Source organism: Amblyomma americanum, chromosome 4 (assembly GCF_052857255.1).
Source record: "Amblyomma americanum isolate KBUSLIRL-KWMA chromosome 4, ASM5285725v1, whole genome shotgun sequence".
Lineage (NCBI taxonomy): Eukaryota > Metazoa > Arthropoda > Arachnida > Ixodida > Ixodidae > Amblyomma > Amblyomma americanum.
In genome coordinates this window covers 34,365,707-34,384,802 of record NC_135500.1, presented here as the reverse complement: position 1 = coordinate 34,384,802, position 19,096 = coordinate 34,365,707, and the positions used below count along the sequence as shown (strand labels likewise).

The window sequence follows — 19,096 nt, the reverse complement described above, 5'->3', positions numbered from 1 at the left end:
CAAATGCGACTTCCGTTCCCACGCCACCCACGGCACCACAGACGCTAGAAACATGTGCCGACGAGGCGATGACTCAGGTTGTTGACAGCAACAAAGAGAACACAGTCGTTAAGGGAAGTAGACAGTCGTTACAGGAATAGTGGGCTTCCGATCACTCGGCTAATATCTCGTGCGCCCCCGAAACCTAGTCAACCCCTTAACAACCACATGTCGTTAGCTGTACTTGGTTCGCGTTTTTCCCGGCGGGTCATCCCCGTGACGGCGCGGCGTAAACGAGGACCTCCGCTGCACAAAGGGGAGGCAGGGACGGGACGGGCCCCTTTGTTGGGGACTTCCGACCCCGCTGGCGCGGCATTCCTTGAGAACACAAGACCAACGAGTTCGCAGAAAGGTCAGCGAACTCCACAGATGAGTTCAGATTCCTCTTTAGTGCACCTTTAACACTTACACGAGCAGCTGTGGCTGTAGGGCTACCCCGTGGTAATCTGTATGCTCCTGTGAGGTAGCCCAGTCTTGCTTGCGCATGTTGGTGCTCATAGATTTTTTTCATGCATGCACTTGACAAGTGGAGCGGTGTTGCTTCCTGCCACTGAAACGTGAGACTTGGGGTGCTTGTGAACCAAAGTTAGTGTCCACTGGCAGCTCATAACAGACAGATGCAGAATGTAGCAATGCATCTGAAATGTCAGTAGACAATGGCATCCATTAGATGGGCAGGCCAACCTGCAATGCAGGAGCCACTCACGCAATGTAGTTGTGCAGGCTGCTCTCCCAGATAGGCTGGTTGCGGAACTCGTAGATGTGGCAGACGTACGTGCATGAGACGAGCAGCACAGCGCTGACCAGGAACAGGCCTGCGCCAATGGCATCAAAGAGATCAGGCCTCTCCCGGGAAGGAGGCACAGGGACACACGTGGGCACTCACTGGGGAGTAAACCTGCATGGTCTGGAAAAGACCCTCTTCAAACCCTGAACACAGGGTGCACAGGCTGCATGAATGTAAGGGCTTATGGGTGTTCAGCAAGCTTTGACTCTAGGAAAACTTATTAGGAGATGGAACTTAGGTCTCATTTGGTTTGGTTCTATGGCACATAAACTACCAAGGCTGGGTTTGAAATTTCCGCTGAATGTATTTACTAAAAGTTTTCCAAGTGACAGCTTGTGACAGTTCCTATCTTTAGCAATCTAAAGATGCATGACAAATCTGCAACTGCATTTTCTCCTGAGTGAAAACTCAGGGTGAAAAGGGATGCCTTGATCACAAAATAAAGTGAAACGTTTTTTTTGTTCTAGCTTCTCCAGTTCTGGGCTTGAAATTAAAATCTAGTTTGTTGTGCCATAAACACAAACCCATCTCATAAACAGTAATGTGCGTGGATTAATGGGAAATCTACCCAAGTGTTACACCATGCTGCTCCAGAAAAACCACTGTGCACTGCCAAGACGAACCTTCGTGGACACTGGACAGGGCACTGTGACACTAGCCTCACATAGTTTTGTGGGTGATTTGAGCACAGCTAGCAATGCTGGTCAACACCTGTACTGCTAGTGCTATCAGAAGACAGGCACTTAATCTGTTACAGAACATAAACAATGCTGGAGGTGCTAATGGGGATTGTTCTTAAAGGACTAGAGACACTCAATTTTGGTTGTGTTCTCGTCACATGCAGTTTTCACGTGAAGACTGAAAATGACAATGCAGAATGGAAGCTAAAACAAAAAATAAGTATAGGTGAAATCACCTTGAGAATGTTTACTGCTGCAGGTGGTGGCAGCAGCCGCCACCACCTCTGTTGCGGCTTGCACACAGCCACTACAAGTGGGGGAGGCGGTGGCCCCGCGGTTAAGTTAGAGGAAGGCATGCACGGTCACATTGCCACCACAGGGACACCTGCTTGTTCCTGCATGTTCCCTCTCTCGGCCAACCACTGCTATTGCCCCAGGAAATACTAGACTTTTCGCCTTGCGTTGCTGGCGCTCTCCGCCGTCCCCGCTCCCCACACGCCAGAGCTATATGCGCCAGAATCACACACACGCACGATGGCACGCACTGTTTGTGCTATGTCTTTTTTTGCTATGCCCTATTATTTTTCGCTGCTTTTGAGCATGACCTGCTGTAGTGCCATGTAGTATGAAGTTCCAAAGGCGAAAGCAGCGGAGATGTGCCGATGGTGCAGAACCACAGTGCTTTGTATCAACTACGGTCACTCGTTGCAATCGATGTTCCTCTCACATCAGCTGTGCTTTATTGTCACGAAAATTTTCTGCCAATTTTCGTAACTCGGCACCAGCTAACTGATAGTCAGCATAGTGAGTTTGTTATATCAAGGTCAGCCACCACAACACCTTCCTTACATGGAGGTCTTAAACACCCGAGCTTCAATGGGGGCACCACCAGGGAATTGAGAAGCTCTGTAATATCGAGGAATTCGCTGTATGGAGGTTTGTTACAGCCAGGTTCAACTGCGCTATCACTCTGCCAGCAGATTAATTATTTATTTATTTATTGACGATACTCACAGGCTCCAAAAAGAAGTATTGTATGAGGGGGGCAAGTACAGGAAGCAAAAGACACAAAAGGACGCAAAGCAAATCATGCATCATTAGTACAAGTGACAACTAACAAAGGTGACTAAAAGTTGATTAACAGAGTACAAGGCAGCGTATAAAGCAACTAAGAAAACCACAGGAGTATTTGCTCTTTAAAGGCTGCAGGGTCATGAATGGTAGCAATGCGATGAGGAAGATCATTCCAGTAGCTTACGGCACGCAGCAGCGCTGATGAATTAAAAGACATGATTCTACCGAATATGCGCGTAAAACTGTGGCGACTATAAAGATGACGGGATGTGCGAAGTGGTTTGGCAAGGGGGAGGGTACTAGGATGCTGACTATGGATTATTATATGAAAAAGACAAAGCAAAGTGACCTTCCTACGGACCTCAATTGTCGGGAGTGATAGCGATAATTTTAGGTTAGCGACACTAGTTTGTCGGTCATATTTACGGGTCATAAAACGTGCCGCGCGGTTCTGAATGCTATCGAGCGACTGTATTAAATAAGGTTGATGCAGTGACAAAATAAATGAGGCGAATTCAAGTTGGGGACGACAAATGTCTGATAACCTAGTTTTCGAACAGTTATTGGGGCATCTCGAAGATTGTGTTTCAGATGGCTGAGAGTATGTGATGCTTTGGCAGCGATAATATGTATGTGGAACTTCAAGCAAAGATTGAAAGCCAAGTGTACGCAAAGGTACTTATATGAGGGCGCGTGTGCAACAGGGTTTAAGCTGAGTGAGTATGTGAAAGCTGAAGGCACCGTTTTGCGGGTAAAAGTAACAGTTTTGCACTTATCAGCATTCAACATCATTTTCACGATGTGCACCAGTTAGTAATCTGATCATGGTCTTTCTGAAGTTCACGGTGATCACAGGCGAATTTTCCAGTATATTATGCAGTCGTCTGCGAAAAGTCGAATGGTTGAGGTAATGTTCTTTCTTCTTTCACTCCCTCCTTTATCCCTTCTCTTACGGCCCGGTTCAGGTGTCCAACGATATGAGACAGATACTGCACCATTTCCTCCCCCCCCCCCCCCCCCCCCCAGAAAAAAAAACAATTATTAGTATTATTATTGAAGTAATGTAGGATGGCAGATCATTAATGTAGATTAAGAATAGTAGACGCAGTGCTACCTTGGAGAACACCGGAGGATACATCAGTTAGAGCGGATGAGTATTCGTGAACGACAATGAGCTGCTTGGAAAATGAGAGAAAATTACACACCCATGAGATAACTAAAGAATGTAAGTGTAGAGATGACAGTTTAGCTATTAGGCGGGATTGTGAAATGCGATCAGATGCCTTAGAGTAGTCGAGGAACATGTAACCAGTCTGAAAACTTTCATCCATATTAGAAAAGAGTTCATTGGTGAATTCGAATAGCTGCGTATCACACGAAAATCCCTTCCTAAATCCATGTTGGTTTGGGAAGAAGAAGTTTTTGTGTTCCAGGTAGCACGATGACGTGTTCCAGAAGTTTGCAAGCAATACTGGTTAGAAATATGGGGCGGCAGTTACCGACATTATTTCTATCACCAGCTTTAAAAATTGGAACTACTTTAGCGATTTTCCAATAATCCGGTATTTCCCCAACAGACAATGATTGTTCGATTACGTGAGAAAGGATAACATTAGAATTATTGACGGTATTCTTATGAATTTTAGTATTGATGCCATCGAGGCCACAGCAAGTTGATAACTTGAGATTATCGATTAGAGACGCAACTCCAGCAGCAGTTACGGTTATGGCCGATTCACACGATGGTCCGTTCACCCGCGGCCCGCACATCAAGTGTCCATGCGCCACTAAAAACTGGCTTGCGATCCGATGACGTCAAGCGGATGCGACGGACCAAAAGAGCAGACGACATGCTGGGTGTACCACTGCTGTCAGATTATTTTAAAGCGTTTGGCAACGCTGGTCAAACTGGTTTTTCCTCCCGACCCATGACCGCAATTGAATGGTGCAGGTGCGGCCCTCTGTCCTCAATGGCCCGGGCCGTCTTGCTAGCCAAGTCAATCAATTTGTCATGGTAGAGAACGCAGTGCAGCATGTGAAAACCAGCACCAGCTCAACGCCACTCAGCGAAATGCGGCAGCCGAAATACTGGCAAGAGCGGTGGTTGCCAGAGCTGGCGCGCGCATCCTCGCGGGCCGCCGCTAATTCCCGCGAGGGGAGAGGCACTTGAACTTCCTTGGTTGTCCAGTCCGCGGGCAGACAGCACGCCTCTCAATTTGGTGACGCACGAACACGTGATGCGCGGGCCGCGGGGTGAACAGTCCGTCGTGTGAATCGCCCGTTATAGGTTTCAGGTACTGACAGTCAACCTCTGTTATCTGTGGGATACTGGAATGATCTTGAGTAAAGACAGAGGTGAAAAAACTGTTAAAAACAAGCGGGCACTCTTCTTTACTTATGGGTGCCCAGGTGTCACCTTGCAGTGAAATTTGAGCCTCTGGGATATTGGATGAGATAGTTTTCAAGAATTTTTAAGGGCTACTCATGATCAGAGATTGAAGACCACATGAAAAGAACGCACATTTGGCTAGTGCTACAGCAGTTGTGGGTAGTATAACAAATCCTTTCACACTGGCAGAATTTCACTGAAACCATTCACCATATCCCCAAATCATCGCACAGCACCTACACTATGTCTAATCAAGGACTTGTCCTGCATGTGCTTGCGCAAATAACGACAGTTTCCAAAAAAAGCAAATACTATGGTGGGGTGACCAAAAAAATAATGGCCCCTGCCCATGCCTGAAAATAGAGTTGCAACATAGAGGACTCTACCTCTGTTTCATACATAGCAGGCAACGCTGTGGAGGCTGCGGAAGTAGTGCGCCTGCGAGACCATATTACTCCGCCACGTATCCTTCACTTTTCTTGAAGCCTCGGTGAGTGTTTGGACAAAAACTAGGAGTGGTATAAAAAGAAGTGGTAGCACTGAAAACCGTGGTCAAAGCTGTGAGGCGTTCAGTGTTTAGGCCATCTGGCTACATTTTTTTTCAGTAGTGCGAACTATTTTTTAGGTGCGGATGGAGTTAGAGCGGTTTGCCCTACCATGTACTAAAACGCATGTAAGGGTCGCACCCGTGTAAGGGCCGCACCCTGTTTTCCAGAAGGAAATATTAGAAAAAAATAATATCCCTGTAAGGGCCGCACCCAAGCTTTCCACACGACCCACGCGGGTATAGCCTTCGAAATGCACATGCTGTGGCCTCCGCGATCAGCTCTGGCTGTGAGCACCAACGCGCTTGATCGCGGAGGCGATGAATGCGCACAGGAGCTTCCAGGTGCCACCCACGGATGGTTCCAGAGGCCGCGGTTCATGACCATCATCATCAAATTTTTCCTCCGCCGCGAGCTCCTGCCAGCTCCCGCTATCCATATCGGCATCAGTATCACCAACTCCCACATCCAATCCCATTCAAATCGTTTTGTGCCTGTCAAAGGCACGGGAGTAGAGGTGTGCGCCAACGCATCGCCGCCGCTGACTGCCCTCGCTGCGCCGCCGCCGCCGTTTTCACTCGTTGCGATGGCGCACCTCTAAATATGAATACATTTTCCCCCGCAAATCTAGATGCATTTCAGATTTGGTTTTGTCTTGTTTAATTCTTTTCCCTGTCTGAGGCATATAATCATGTCAAGGAGTCAACAAGTCAAGTGTGTTGCAATGAATGAACACAAAAAACACAAAAGCGACCCTGCTCTTCGCGTGTCTACGCATGCGTATCATCACCAGACAACGCAACGGGGCATTCCGAAACTTCTTCAAAAGCGCAACATGGCGCAACGAGAAGAAACAACGGTTTCGGAAAGTCGAAATCATGACTTGAGGGTCGCGGGCACTGTGACTGGGGGTGGAATCAGCAATATGTCCCAAGGTGGCATCAACGCATCGTAACATATCTCAGCTAGAAAAATGCTCACCTGCTGCAAAAAAAAAGTATTTATTTTTTTTTTATTCCGGGAAAAGACCCTTATAAGAACAGTTACTTTAAACAAATGGTGATTAATATTCAGAACAAGTGATTTCACAAACTGTCCGGACGAAAACGTTCGTCAGCAAAAAACATATAAACACAATCAACATACTAATTTTTTTCTTAAATGGCACCTAAAAAAACAAAATATTTACAGAACATTTTGCATTTCTCTAACCGTTCAACCCCTTGAGTACGAAAAGCCCTAAAATTTCAACCAGTTTAGCAAAGAAGGCTGTACCGAAATAGGTTTTAAATTTGTGGTTTAGCTTTCCATGCCGCCGATACTGCCGCCGCCGAAAAATGGTCTTGCACCGCCGTCAACGCCGCCTCTGCCGACTAGAAACGACCGCCACGCCACCACTGTTCGAAACCGACAAGGCGCACACCTCTACACGATAGTTCTGGTTACTGTAGTTGTGGGTTTCGTGCGCTGCTGCCGATCATTGTAGTTTTAGCAGTTTTAGCACAATGGGCAAGCACCTTAATAGCTACACGGCTGGGAGTTTGCTGCCGAGCACAGCAAGCGTGCGTGGCAGAGATGTGCGTCTATGGTCCGACGACGGTGCAACCAAAAGGATGCATTGAGGAACACAAGCTGCAAAAAGTGCGCTTTCTGGGCCAAGCTGCGAAAGTTTCCCGAACTGGAAGAAGAGCTGCTCTGCTAAGTGATGGAAGTGCGGAATAACAGCTACGCGTTGACAGCGGACGTGCGGCGCGACTTCTTGTGGGATGAGCGTGCACTGCAGCACAACACCAACTCGGAGTCGGAATACACCGCGAGTGGATATTGAACGCAGAATTAATGCCGCTGATTTCCTGATTGGTGTGTTTTTACTTTAAAAAAAAGATTTTTTCACAAATCGCATGTATGGGCCACACCCCAAAAATCGGCCCTCAAATCTGGAAAAAAAAAGTGCGGCCTTATACGCGTTTACATATACGGTATCATACCAACTTGTGTAATTCTTGCTTCTTTAGGTCTCAAAGAGACATAGGATGAAAATCTGACAAGAGATAAAGCTAAGGCTAGTCACGGCACTAAAGATTTGTTGCAACGAAATATGCCTGTATTCATTGTGGTTGTATGGCGAACTACTTTTTATTCACGGACTAAGCCTGCGTGAACCGGCACGCTAACTTTGGCAGCGCTGACTGTCGTGTATGAAACAAAGCATATAAGCAGTATTGGGCATTACTTTCAACATTCAGTTGGCATGCTGTCACGGAGTGACTAAATGGTAGAGTAGCTGCTCAGGTACCAGTCCAGGGCAGCTTTTCATTTCATTTAAGCTTTGCAAAGTGCTATGCCAGAGGCGACCACATAAAACTACCCCAGTCAGCACTCCTGGAAACTTGAGATTTTGCACAATGCTTATGCAGCAATGAGCTAAACGTCTTTGGTAATTGACCACTGCCAAAACATACACCAGGCAAAAATTTAGCAATGACAAAATGCCACTCACTAAGGCAACATGCAGAACAATAAGCAGACATGTCCTCACCGATGCGCAGTATCATGCTTTGAATCTTCGCTCGCACTCGGTCGTTGATCATGTCACTGTGGCCACCTTTCAGGCAGATTAGCTTGTACAACTCTGCAAGGAAAAAGTATTGCCAGGGCTTACAGCAAACACGATGTCAGGTGGGGGGAAAGCTAGGATCTCGGCAACCAAAGAAGAGCTCAAAACGAGTGCTGCTTTGTAATCGCCACAAATGGCCAACATTTTGCAAAGAAATGCTCCCACAAGAAATAGCCACTTTCCCACAAAAGAAGTTTGCGCATCTGAGCACACAAGCTACCCTTCGCACCAGCATGAGCTGGCTGAAAGGTACATTCAAAGACTCGTTTCAACAAAGGCGAAATGCAAAAAGAGTCTGTACGCCATGCGATGTTGGAGAAAAGTAGGTAACAGCTGCATCTTGCCGGTACTCACCTATGGGGCAGAAACAGAGGCAAACAAAAAGGGTTCAACTTGAATTGAGGACAACACAGCGTGCCATGGAAAGGAATATTATAAGTGTAACATAAAGGGACAGGAAGAGGGAAAAATAGGCAAGGAAACAAACGCAGGTTAATGACATTCTAGTCAAGATCAAGAAGATGGTTTGGTTTATGGGGGTTTAAAGGGGTTGGGACATCAAATTCTGAGGCTATAGTAAGCTTGTTACGGGCTTCTTCTGTATGTAAGGTCACCCAGGGGGAAATTGGACGCAACAAGCGCTAAAAATATATTTTAATTGAGCTCCAAAGAGTCCCTAAGTGCTCTTTCTCACGATGGAGGCCCATCGCTAGCACTAAAGGTGGTGACGTAGAACCCTGGGAATGATATCAGTGAATAGCAGTGATATCACAACACAGCAACGTGACGTACTATGAATGGCGACGCGCGACATCAGCGAGGCGCTGCCTGGCGCTACTTCAGCGACTCATCTGTTGGTGTGCTCATCGGCATATATGACGTTGCTGACGCATCAGCCGGCACCTTATATAGGCGGCCGAGCGAAACCTTCACGTTGATGAGATGATGACTCTCTTGTTTGCACCTTCGCCGTAATACGAATAAGCAAAACGAGCGACTACATTTCATATGTTCGCCCCTCAGCTCTCCTGCAGTATGAATAGGCCTAGCGAGTCCGCCGGGTACATATGTGCAATGTCGGCGATTGTGGAGAGCGAGTTCACAAGTTTTAGCGGACACATATGGTCATCGAGCATAGTTTTGACAACAGTGACCTCAAATCGAGAATTGATTACGTCATAGGACGCAAATACATCAAGCGGGAAGCGCCGCTGCTAGGTGGTGTGACCCAGTCTTTCGGTCAATGCTGCAGGCGCCTGCGGCGGTAGCTACAGTCATCGGCGTCGCTTGAGGGCAACAAATTAAGCCATTTTGTTTATCTCAAATGGCGCCGAACATACCTTTAGATAAGCCCATTTAAATTCAAGTACTGGACACATCGGAAAAAGCAAAGACGAGTCAGAAACATAAGTCTTACGTGTTGTCAACAACCTGGGTATGAAGCATTCCCCAGGCTGGCGCTCGCATTCCTCGGCAATTCTTGCGCAGTTATCGCACTGTGCAAACAAGTAAACCCGTAATTGGCGCAAAAGAGATGAGCTTGCTTAACCTAAGTGGAATGCAGCTTGCAATTCATGCTGAAATAACGCGCCCAATTGGTGCCTGTATACAGATGCAGATATGCAAACAAAAGTAGCGCCGAGATAGTTGTCGCCATGGGCACATTCCTGGAGGAGTTACGTACCCGTGCGGTTAATTCTGGACCCTGTACAATTGTCTGGAAGCTTTCATTTAGCGAATACATGGGCTGTTTGCTAAACTAGCAGCAGATGTAGTAATCAGCAGCCACGGGACCCTGAGCAGTCTCGCAGCACGGCTGCGGGGGGCGGCGCGAAGTGAATACTGAGACGGGCATTGGTCGGTAGGAAAAGTGAGGCATCGTGTCGCTGTAATGCGACCAGGGTCAGCTACGGGCCACCGACACAGACGTCCGCCGAGCATCGGCGTCGGCGTGGCAAAGCGAAATACAACGCAGAAACCGTGTTGGCTTATGCGGTATGGCGATTGAGATCGGCCAAAGCGAGCCGCTTGGTTTCAGCACTCAGTGTCGTTCCTCGCTCAGCATATCGTAGTACCAACCAAGTTTGTCGGCACATGATTTCAAAAGACGCTGCTATGCACAGCACGAGTACGAGAGCAGACGACGCAGCAATACGTGCGTCACAACTTTTGGGGCCCATGTGGCCAGGGTTGCTGCTCTTCCTTGATCGTGACAACGCAGCACACCCTGGCGCTCAGAAACCGAAATCGCTCAGTTTAAATAATGCAATAATAAAATATTTACCGCACTGATATGAATTGCGCAGCGTGTATCACGTGTCCTGGGGCAATACGCAACGTTTGAAACAAAGAACACACCAACCAAAAATTTGGTGTCTCCACCCATTTAACATCCAAAAGCGACTCAGGCAATGAGGGACGCCGTAGTGGAGGACTCCGGAACTTTTGACCACCTTTAATGTGCACTGACATCGCACAGTACATGGGCCTTTAGAATTTTGCCTCCATCGAACTTCAACCACCATGGCCGGGATCGAACCCGCAGCTTTCAGGTGAGTAGCCAAGCGCCATAACCACTGAGCCACCGCAGCGGCCACAGTTTCCTTTCGGATGTTAATTACGCACATTTCACAGAGTGAGTTTCATAAACAGAGATATTGGTGTAAAAAAAAATACCCTTAGCAACTTACCACACACTTCTCTGCAGCAAGCGTGATGACTATTTTAAAAATATAAAGCTAACTGGCAATGCTCATGAACTGTTTGCAAAAAATACCAGCATTCTTAGCACTTTGAAAGCAGTTACCTCTCAAAGGAAAGTTTGAATACATGTGCTATCAACCCTGACGTGATGAATGTTCAACCACTGTGACCTGAAAAGCACATTATTCTGACTCCTTCAGCTAGCAAACATTCTATCGTTAAACAGACCTTATAACTGCACCTGCAACTGTTTATGTACTTACCCATAAAACCAACTCTATCAGGGGGGCCTACCTTAGGCACTTTAGACAAAGAAAACCAGTCGAAGCATAAGAAATGATAAATTTGGCACTCCACTTCCAACGCAGCATTGCACAAATCATTTCGACAGTATTTATTATTTCGACAGGTTTGCACCCTTTGGAAAAACAAGCATTTGTTTCCATCAAACAATAACAACTAACTAAAATGCATTGAGTCAGAGACTTCCTCCCCTCGCATCAACCAGTTTCCAAGCTATGCCCAAAAGTCTGCCCCCTTTCCCCCTCTTGCTTTTTGTACAGTGGAGGCTCATTAATTTGAGTTCCCAGTTTACGCAAACAGATGCTTTGGTTTTGCCAAAACCATGAGTAAGTATCGAGCTTCTGTTAATTCGGATTTTGCATATTTGAAGAAACCTTAGATTCCTCACGAGTTTGCTGGATTATCGAGGTTTGACTGCAAAACTCATTGCCCACAAATTAAAATGGGCATGGAATGGGGTTCAGTAGGAATGACAAAAAAGGAAATTGAGAAAAAAACAGGCATGCTTGAATGTAGAGCCTTACAGGTGTCAGAGGGGAAAATTCAGGGTCAGTGCAAGCAAGCACGCTCTGCTTCACCAAGTGTTGCTTTGGCAGCACAGAATTACAGTCAGCGACCGAAAATTTGGACCCCTCATTTTCCGATTATGCTTCACTATTCAGACTTTTCTGCAGCACCGCAACATAAAACCGACTGCAATTTCGGACGCACCTTCCGGAGCCCTCTACTACGGCACCTCTTTCTTCCTTTCTTCTCTGAGTACCTCCTTTAACCCTTCCTTTAGGCGCGGTTCAGGTGTCCACTGATATGTGAGACAGAGACTGCGCATTTTCTTTCACAAAAACCAATTTTCAATTTTCGATGTCCAATTATAATTGAGCGTGCCCGGCACAATGCCGGCCTCCCAATTTGTCACAGACTGCAGCTGACTGAAAGATTTTTTGGAACTCGTTCACACTCGCTGCCAATGCCCAAGCCGCCATATAATGTGTACAGTGGAACCTCGCTAATCAAAACTGCAAGGAAGATGCAAACTTGATCGAACAAAACGAAATTCAAGCTAAAAGCGAGCCTCGTAAATGCCGGGGTTAATATTCTCCTCAAGTCCGCACATTGCGCATGCGTAGTTTCGAATTTGGCCCCTTCTTCGATGTCATCCACTGCACAAACGTGAGCACTAGTCACGGTTCACAGAGCTCATCTATGCCGACTGTTTTGTCCCAACTATGGGAAGAGGGGTCAACGAAGAGCGTGGGAGGTGCACAGCCTCACGCAGACAGCGAGCGTGGAAGAAAATTATGGTGTATCTCAAAGAGAGGTAAGCGTATCCACACAAAACTCACCACAACCCTGACTTTTCTATTGCAAAACTGTCAACAACTGCCGTTTTGATGACAGGCAGTATTGATATCATTAAACACAAGCCACCGCAAAGTGCATATCGCCAGTTACGATGTCGATTTTGGCTCTAGTCGCTACGCCTAATCACAAAGGTTAACGTCGACTAAGCGCGCTTGCTTCAGCGGTTTGTTGGTTCTGATGATTTCCCCACCTTTGCCATCTCACTGTTCCAGACCCTTCATATTGCAGGTGCCGTGCATTTCCCGCAGCGGCCGGTTCGCTTTGCCCGCATGTGTTCGTCGGTGATGTGCTGAAGGCAGTACAACCATCATACACCAAGCTCGTGAAAGCGGTTGTCGCCCGTCGTCTGTACCGAGACAGGTGGCGGGACTTAGCCATTAGGATCTTCAGAAGTGCACACAACTACGTACCACATCCTTCGGCATATGCGAATAAGCTGAAGTGATTTTTTTTCGGTAAAATTTGATTTTTCGGGCTGCCGGTTTTTCGAACAATTTCGTGGTCGTCGACTATATATGGGGAAGGAAAGTCATTTAAAACTGATGGCTGGCAAATGTAATTTGCCCTAAAACTTTCAGGCAGCATGCACAAATTTCCAACCAAATTCACTTTTTCACTACAAAGGAACCTTTATGAGGCCCTATTTGGTAAACAAGAACGTTTTCCACGACTTTACTGTCAAAAAGTATTGGAAGTTGAGATAAGCATGATGCACATCATGGACCATGCCGAGCAAAACAATGGAATACAGCACAATCTCGAGATAGTGCGAATTGGTAAAATTTCCCAGCTGGAGTGCAAGTCACAACTGCAGTCTCGAGTCCTAAGCGCTGCCTGTACATTGCAAACCAATGTTGCGATCATTAACTATGTGCTATGCGAGTAGTGAGCGGTGGCGCACGGCCCGCATATCGCCAACTCAGAGATCGCCAGTTGCATTGTACACACCATGAGTACTGCACTGCCGTAAATGCTGTCAGCTGTCAACAAAATGCATTTTCTCATGCTTCTGTATATAATTTTTGTCCATTGTGGATGATACGAAATTTCAGATGATATGCGTTCTTTTATGACCCCATGAGACTCTAATGTCGAGATTCTACTCTCTATTGCGCTAATCTCCGTGGTTTGCAGTTAGTAAACTTAAAAATTGCCTTTTAGCAACACAATTTAATATGTGCTCAACTTGCCTACTATTTTAACAGAGCTGTGACCTCCATGCAAATTATGCAGTTCAGCACAGGCTACTTTTACACTCCGCTCCAAATCCTGAGCAGGGTTCCGTAGTGCCATAAAAGCTGTACTGTGTAGGGAATCTCTTGCCCGGTTGTGTTTCCTTGCAAACTTCTTGTTCGCAAACACAAGAACAGGGTTTATTTTTGCAAAGAACCAAGTGGTGAGCAGCTCAGTCATGCCTGTCCACAATCCCAGAGTTGGTCACTTGCAAATACAAAGAAAGCCCAAATGTGTCAAACCACCCAGACACCAGAAAAAATGAGGTTGACTCCAGTGGCCATCACAGCTGGCTACAATGCTATCATGACATGATGAAAACGGCTCTGATGCCGTGAGCGTGAATACTCACATGCACATCGTCGGCTGCAAAAGGGGAGAGAAAGAAGCAAGAGGGAAGTGAACCAGAGAAAGCACTGGGCAGGAACAGCGCAGAGCAAAGTAGACAAACGAGATCGCCACTTGTGCGAGCATCAATATACGACAGTGGTTGTAGAGCACAAGAAATGCCACCCCGCACGATAAACATAGCACTACATTGTGCTACCAGCAGCCTGGCACTACAAGCTGTCAAAAGCTGCCAAAAACAACTCAGCTGCATTGTTTTACCTAAAATCACTTCTGTGCACCATTCGAGTTACTACAGCAGCATAGCTTTAAGGGTTCAATAGAGTAATGTTTGTCAAGGACAAACAAACAGAGTAGGAAAGGAAACAAGTGTCTAAATTGGACTCTTCCCTTTTGTGCCACAGCCTTTCCTTCCCTTTCGTGCCAGCCATCCCAGTTCAGTGCTCTCGTTTCTACCAAGCCCTCACCCTGGTAGTTGCTGCTGTGACTATCATTCTGATCCTCGTTTGGCAACGATGGCTCAGAGAGCACACTTTGTCGTTTTACTAGTATCAACTTTGCACTGGCTTTTGTTAATTTACTTTTGGGACATGCAAAATACACCTGAGCATAGTATTTTAGGCTTACCTTAACGAAGCAGTGAGAACCTACAGATAAATAACCATTCATGATCAAGATCCCAATAGTGTCGCACTGCCAATGATGCTCACTTGTTAGGTGGAATGAAAGTCAGGCATGGCACACTCATTATTTCCCTGATTTACAGTATCTCGCAACTTTGGCCAGCACAGTGCTTAAACAGTTATACTTGCAGCGAAGATATAAAACCCTTGCACTCATGTGTTGCCGCTAGGAATGTGCAAATATTCAATAATTTCAAATACTTGGTCACATGGTAAAGTATTCAATATTTGATTAAATCTGGATGTTCGGTACAGTAAAGTTGTTAATTCGGACTTCAAGAGAGTGGAAAAAGACCCAAATTATCCTTCACCGCACAAACAGCGAACAGCATGTAATGAGTGCAGAGTTTTGGCCCTCTAGAAGAGCAGAAATACAATGCAGGCGGAAGCGAAGGAAGCACTCACTGGTGCCAGAGCGGCATGGCGCCTTTGAAAAACAAACAAAGAAGATCAGCACCAAGGCAATTGTCAAACCAAACAATGTGCGGCTTGGCTGGCCCACTGATATGTGCTGTAGATCGCCACTGTTGCCACGTGCTAGTGGCGAAGTTTTGGAAATGAAATTACACGGCTAGACTCTCCGTCGGCCTATCAACAGGAGCCAGCCGACTGTCAACATGCCTGCCTTTGTGCACACATCAGAGGACCACGGGAGAAAATGTAATATGCAATCCAGGCCTGTGGACGAATATCAGGACGATCGCCTGCCGAACCTTTGTGAGGAAGGAATGTGGGGACAGTTGCTTTCTTATCAAGGACGAGCAAGACTTGGAGCAAATTTGGGCAAACATAGAAGCAAGACTGGCCGAACTTTCTCCTGAGGCATGAATCATTCTTCATACATAGTTCCAAGCAAACTTAAGAATACTCTCGGTTCCTGTTCTTCCGAAAAGCTAAAATAAATGCTTTCATGTTAACACACGCTCACTCAAAAACAAATCTTTAGAGATAAATGAACTTTTGAGTAGTTTCAGATTTCAATGTGACATCCTTATGTTTACCGAGATGTGGCTCAAAGAAAACAATGATTTTTTTCTGCCATCCTACAATATTTTCCTTCTGAATCGTGTTACACAGTGCGGTGGAGGTGTTTCCCTGTTTATAAAAGACTAAGGTGCGATGTTGTCATGCAGTATTGCTATGTATGTGATGACTATGAAATTTTTTCTGTTGTTAGCTGTGAAATTGTTTCGTCAGTTATGTACCGACCACCAAGTGCTGACATTTTGAACTTCTTTCAGTTCATCGACGCATATCTCAGCTTCATTAATGAAAAGAAGGTTAAAGTGATTCTTGGCGGAGATCTAAAGAATGAGCAGTGGCACTGCCGCTAAGCAACTGGGTGTCATACTTTGTAGCAATGGTTGTGAGAATGTGATTTCATTACCAACACGTATCACCTCTTCCTCTCAAACGCTGCTAGATGTCTTTACAACAAATTTTGAAAGTTCCTTAGTTCCTTCCTGTGTTGTTGTGTGTGACATCAGCGATCACTTAGGTGTTTTTATTTGTGTAGAAAAGAACAAGAAAAGTAAGACATATAACAGTGCACATACTCTACAAAGTATTACTCAAGAAGGTCTTGAAGCATTTCAAAATGTTATCTCTACCAGATTGCACCTACATGTACAACATAAAAGACAGTAACACAACGTAGAGTATTTTTGGGACCTGTTAAAAAAAAAAATATGTACAGCATTTCCCGTATGTTACTGTGAAATGTTCAAAAAAGATTTGCAAGCCATGGATAACTCAATAAACCGAAGTATCTCTTAAACAAAAGCAAGTTGGCGGCGATGACAATCCGGCTGCCACCTCGAAGTGTGTGAATATGTATGCGCTTCTATGGGGAGACCGACGGTGCCTCATCGAGGTCCGAAATATCCTACAAGTCCGAATTATTGGAGTCCGAATTACCCGTCGGCTACTGTACGTACCTTGAGGACTGCCATAACTCTGAACTCTTGTGGCGGAAACTAAACTCACTTTTCAAACCACAAAAAAGTCGCACGCCTGTCGAAAATACTGTTATTAATGACATTAGTATAAGCAAAACTGTGCTATAGAACGCATTTCAGAACAAGAAGCAGTGTCAGCATTTTTCGAACTGAATAATAGCTTTGCTTGCGACGTAAATGAAATTGAAATCAAACCTATCAAGCATGTAATATATCTCATCTCTCCACTCTTGACTTATCTTTTCGTTCTATGTTTGCAACAAGGAATTCTCCCTGAAAAGGTGCAGATTGCTAAAGTTGTAGTAATTTACAAAAAAGGCGACAGAAACAATTTAGCGAATTACCGGACTATTTCTATTTTGCCTTGTTTCTCTAAAGGACTTGAAAAAATAATCCTCTCGTGCCTAATTAAGTTCAGCGATAAGCAATCTATTATAACAGATTTGCAATTTGGTTTTCTAAAACATAGACCCACACAATTAGCCCTACTTTACCAAAAAGAATATATTTTGTGTAACTTTGAAGACAAAAAAAATTGTATTAGGGGTATTTGTTGACTTTTTAAAATCCTTTGATTTTTTGAACCACAATATATTATTACAAAAATTGGAATTGTGCGGCATAAGAGGCCTCCCACAACAGCTCCTCCAATCGTACCTCTCTCATCGCCAACAATACGTCAGCATAAGGGGATTTGATTAAAAAACAAAGCCAATTTGTTGCGGCGTGCCTCAAGGAAGCATACTTGGACCTAAGCTCTTTAATTTTAATATTAATGATATAGTAAACATAGACAACCAAGCAGCTTTCTTTATCTATGCCGATGATACCAGCCTATTTTTTTCAGCTCATGACTGTGATGACCTAATAGACAAGGCTAACAATACACTCTCCCGTCTAAGTGTCTGGACAACTCATAATGCGTTAAAAATCATTTCTAATAAAAGCAAGGCCGTTATTTTTTATCCAAAAATAACATAGCAATCATAAAGAAAAATCCAGCACTGAACTGTAACGTAATCGAAACTGTAAGTAGCTTCAAATCACTTGATGTCATCTTTCATGAGAAAATGTTGTGGGACTGTCATACTGACAGCATTCTTCCAAAACTTCCACGAGTAGTAGGGCAAATGTATGGGCACAGAACTGTTCTTCCAGTCAATATTAAAAAACTTCTATATAAATCATTATTCTGTTCAGAGCGACAATACTGACTGTCACCTTGTCTGGGGTACCACCTCCCAGCGTAATCTTGAAAAAACCTTCATTTTCCAAAAAAAAAAAAGTCATACGATGCATATTCCAATAAAATGGAGAACAAAGCACGGCCAACTATTTCATACCTTAAAGTGCACTGAAAATCTTTCCCTTGTAGAGCTTTCAGTTATTATCGCGCTTTAAGAAGGAAGTACGAAATAATATGCAACAACTGCAAACTTTGGCCTCATTAACTAGAAACTATTATAGTATTCACTTAGAATTCACTTCAAACCAAAAGAACACTATTTGCACACCCCTAGTTACCCCTTCATAGTCCAGCACAAAAACTGAATCCCAGTTCTTGGTTAAGAGAACAATTTGGCAACCCTCACAGGCAATTCAGGCACAGATGCAGACTCAAAACTAAGCGTTACCCTCTCCACTTGCACATAACCCCACCTCTGTCATGTCACAATAGTTGAGGAGCAGCAGTAAACAACTACGCTACAGCACATCCGCACCACAAGCAGCCTCTCAAATAAGGCGAAAACCTTGGCCAAGTAGAGCGTCAGTTTAATGCTAAAAGCCATGGATGCCCTCACTAGAATAAAAAAGCCTTGCAGCTTGCAGCACTAGGTGTGAAACACACACTTACACAAAGACCATGGAGGAAAAAAAAAACTTTTTAGAAAACGCACGCTCACCATTTGGAAGCCAATCTCTGCTGAAGGCACCACATGTTTATGAAGGCACTACGGATTTATGAATTAATGAGCTTTTACTGTAGCATATCTCACTATTTGGCCACTTGGGTCATCCCTCTGGGCTGTGCCTTAGTAGGCAAAGCACTGACTGCCTCACAAATTTTTTTTTTCTTTTTCCTCCACAAACAGCACAGAAAGCAGCCAGGCAACAAGTGCCACAGGCAGGGGCAGACGTTCACACACACCTCGAACAAGGAAGTAGCCCCCAGCGAGAAAGGCGGCAGTGACTGGGACAAGCACGAGTGCCGACCGTGCGTGCGGGTTGGCTGCAGTGACAAAGCAGATGCCGGAAACAGGGTCCCCATCCACCTGCGCACCAACAGAACAGTAAGCACAAGGACATCCAACAATGAGCTCCGCACTTCACCTCAGCTGCACATTTCACGCTGCTTCTGCACTTGTGCCAAACTG

The 19,096-nt window shown here is 45.3% G+C and overlaps 1 protein-coding gene across 2 annotated transcripts in view; it reads right to left on the bottom strand.

Moving 5' to 3' along the window:
• Positions 1-19,096, bottom strand: part of smo (smoothened, frizzled class receptor) — a 119,042-nt gene that overhangs the window by 23,024 nt on the left and 76,922 nt on the right. The window contains exons 6-10 of one of the 2 annotated variants that reach the window (XM_077660827.1): positions 18,871-18,994; positions 14,085-14,098; positions 9,549-9,627; positions 8,054-8,146; positions 746-854 (exon numbers count right to left, since the gene is read on the bottom strand). In XM_077660827.1, the coding sequence (XP_077516953.1) occupies positions 746-854; positions 8,054-8,146; positions 9,549-9,627; positions 14,085-14,098; positions 18,871-18,994 (419 nt within the window). The remainder of the gene's footprint in view (positions 1-745; positions 855-8,053; positions 8,147-9,548; positions 9,628-14,084; positions 14,099-18,870; positions 18,995-19,096) is intronic. The other variant, XM_077660828.1, reaches the window with a different exon arrangement.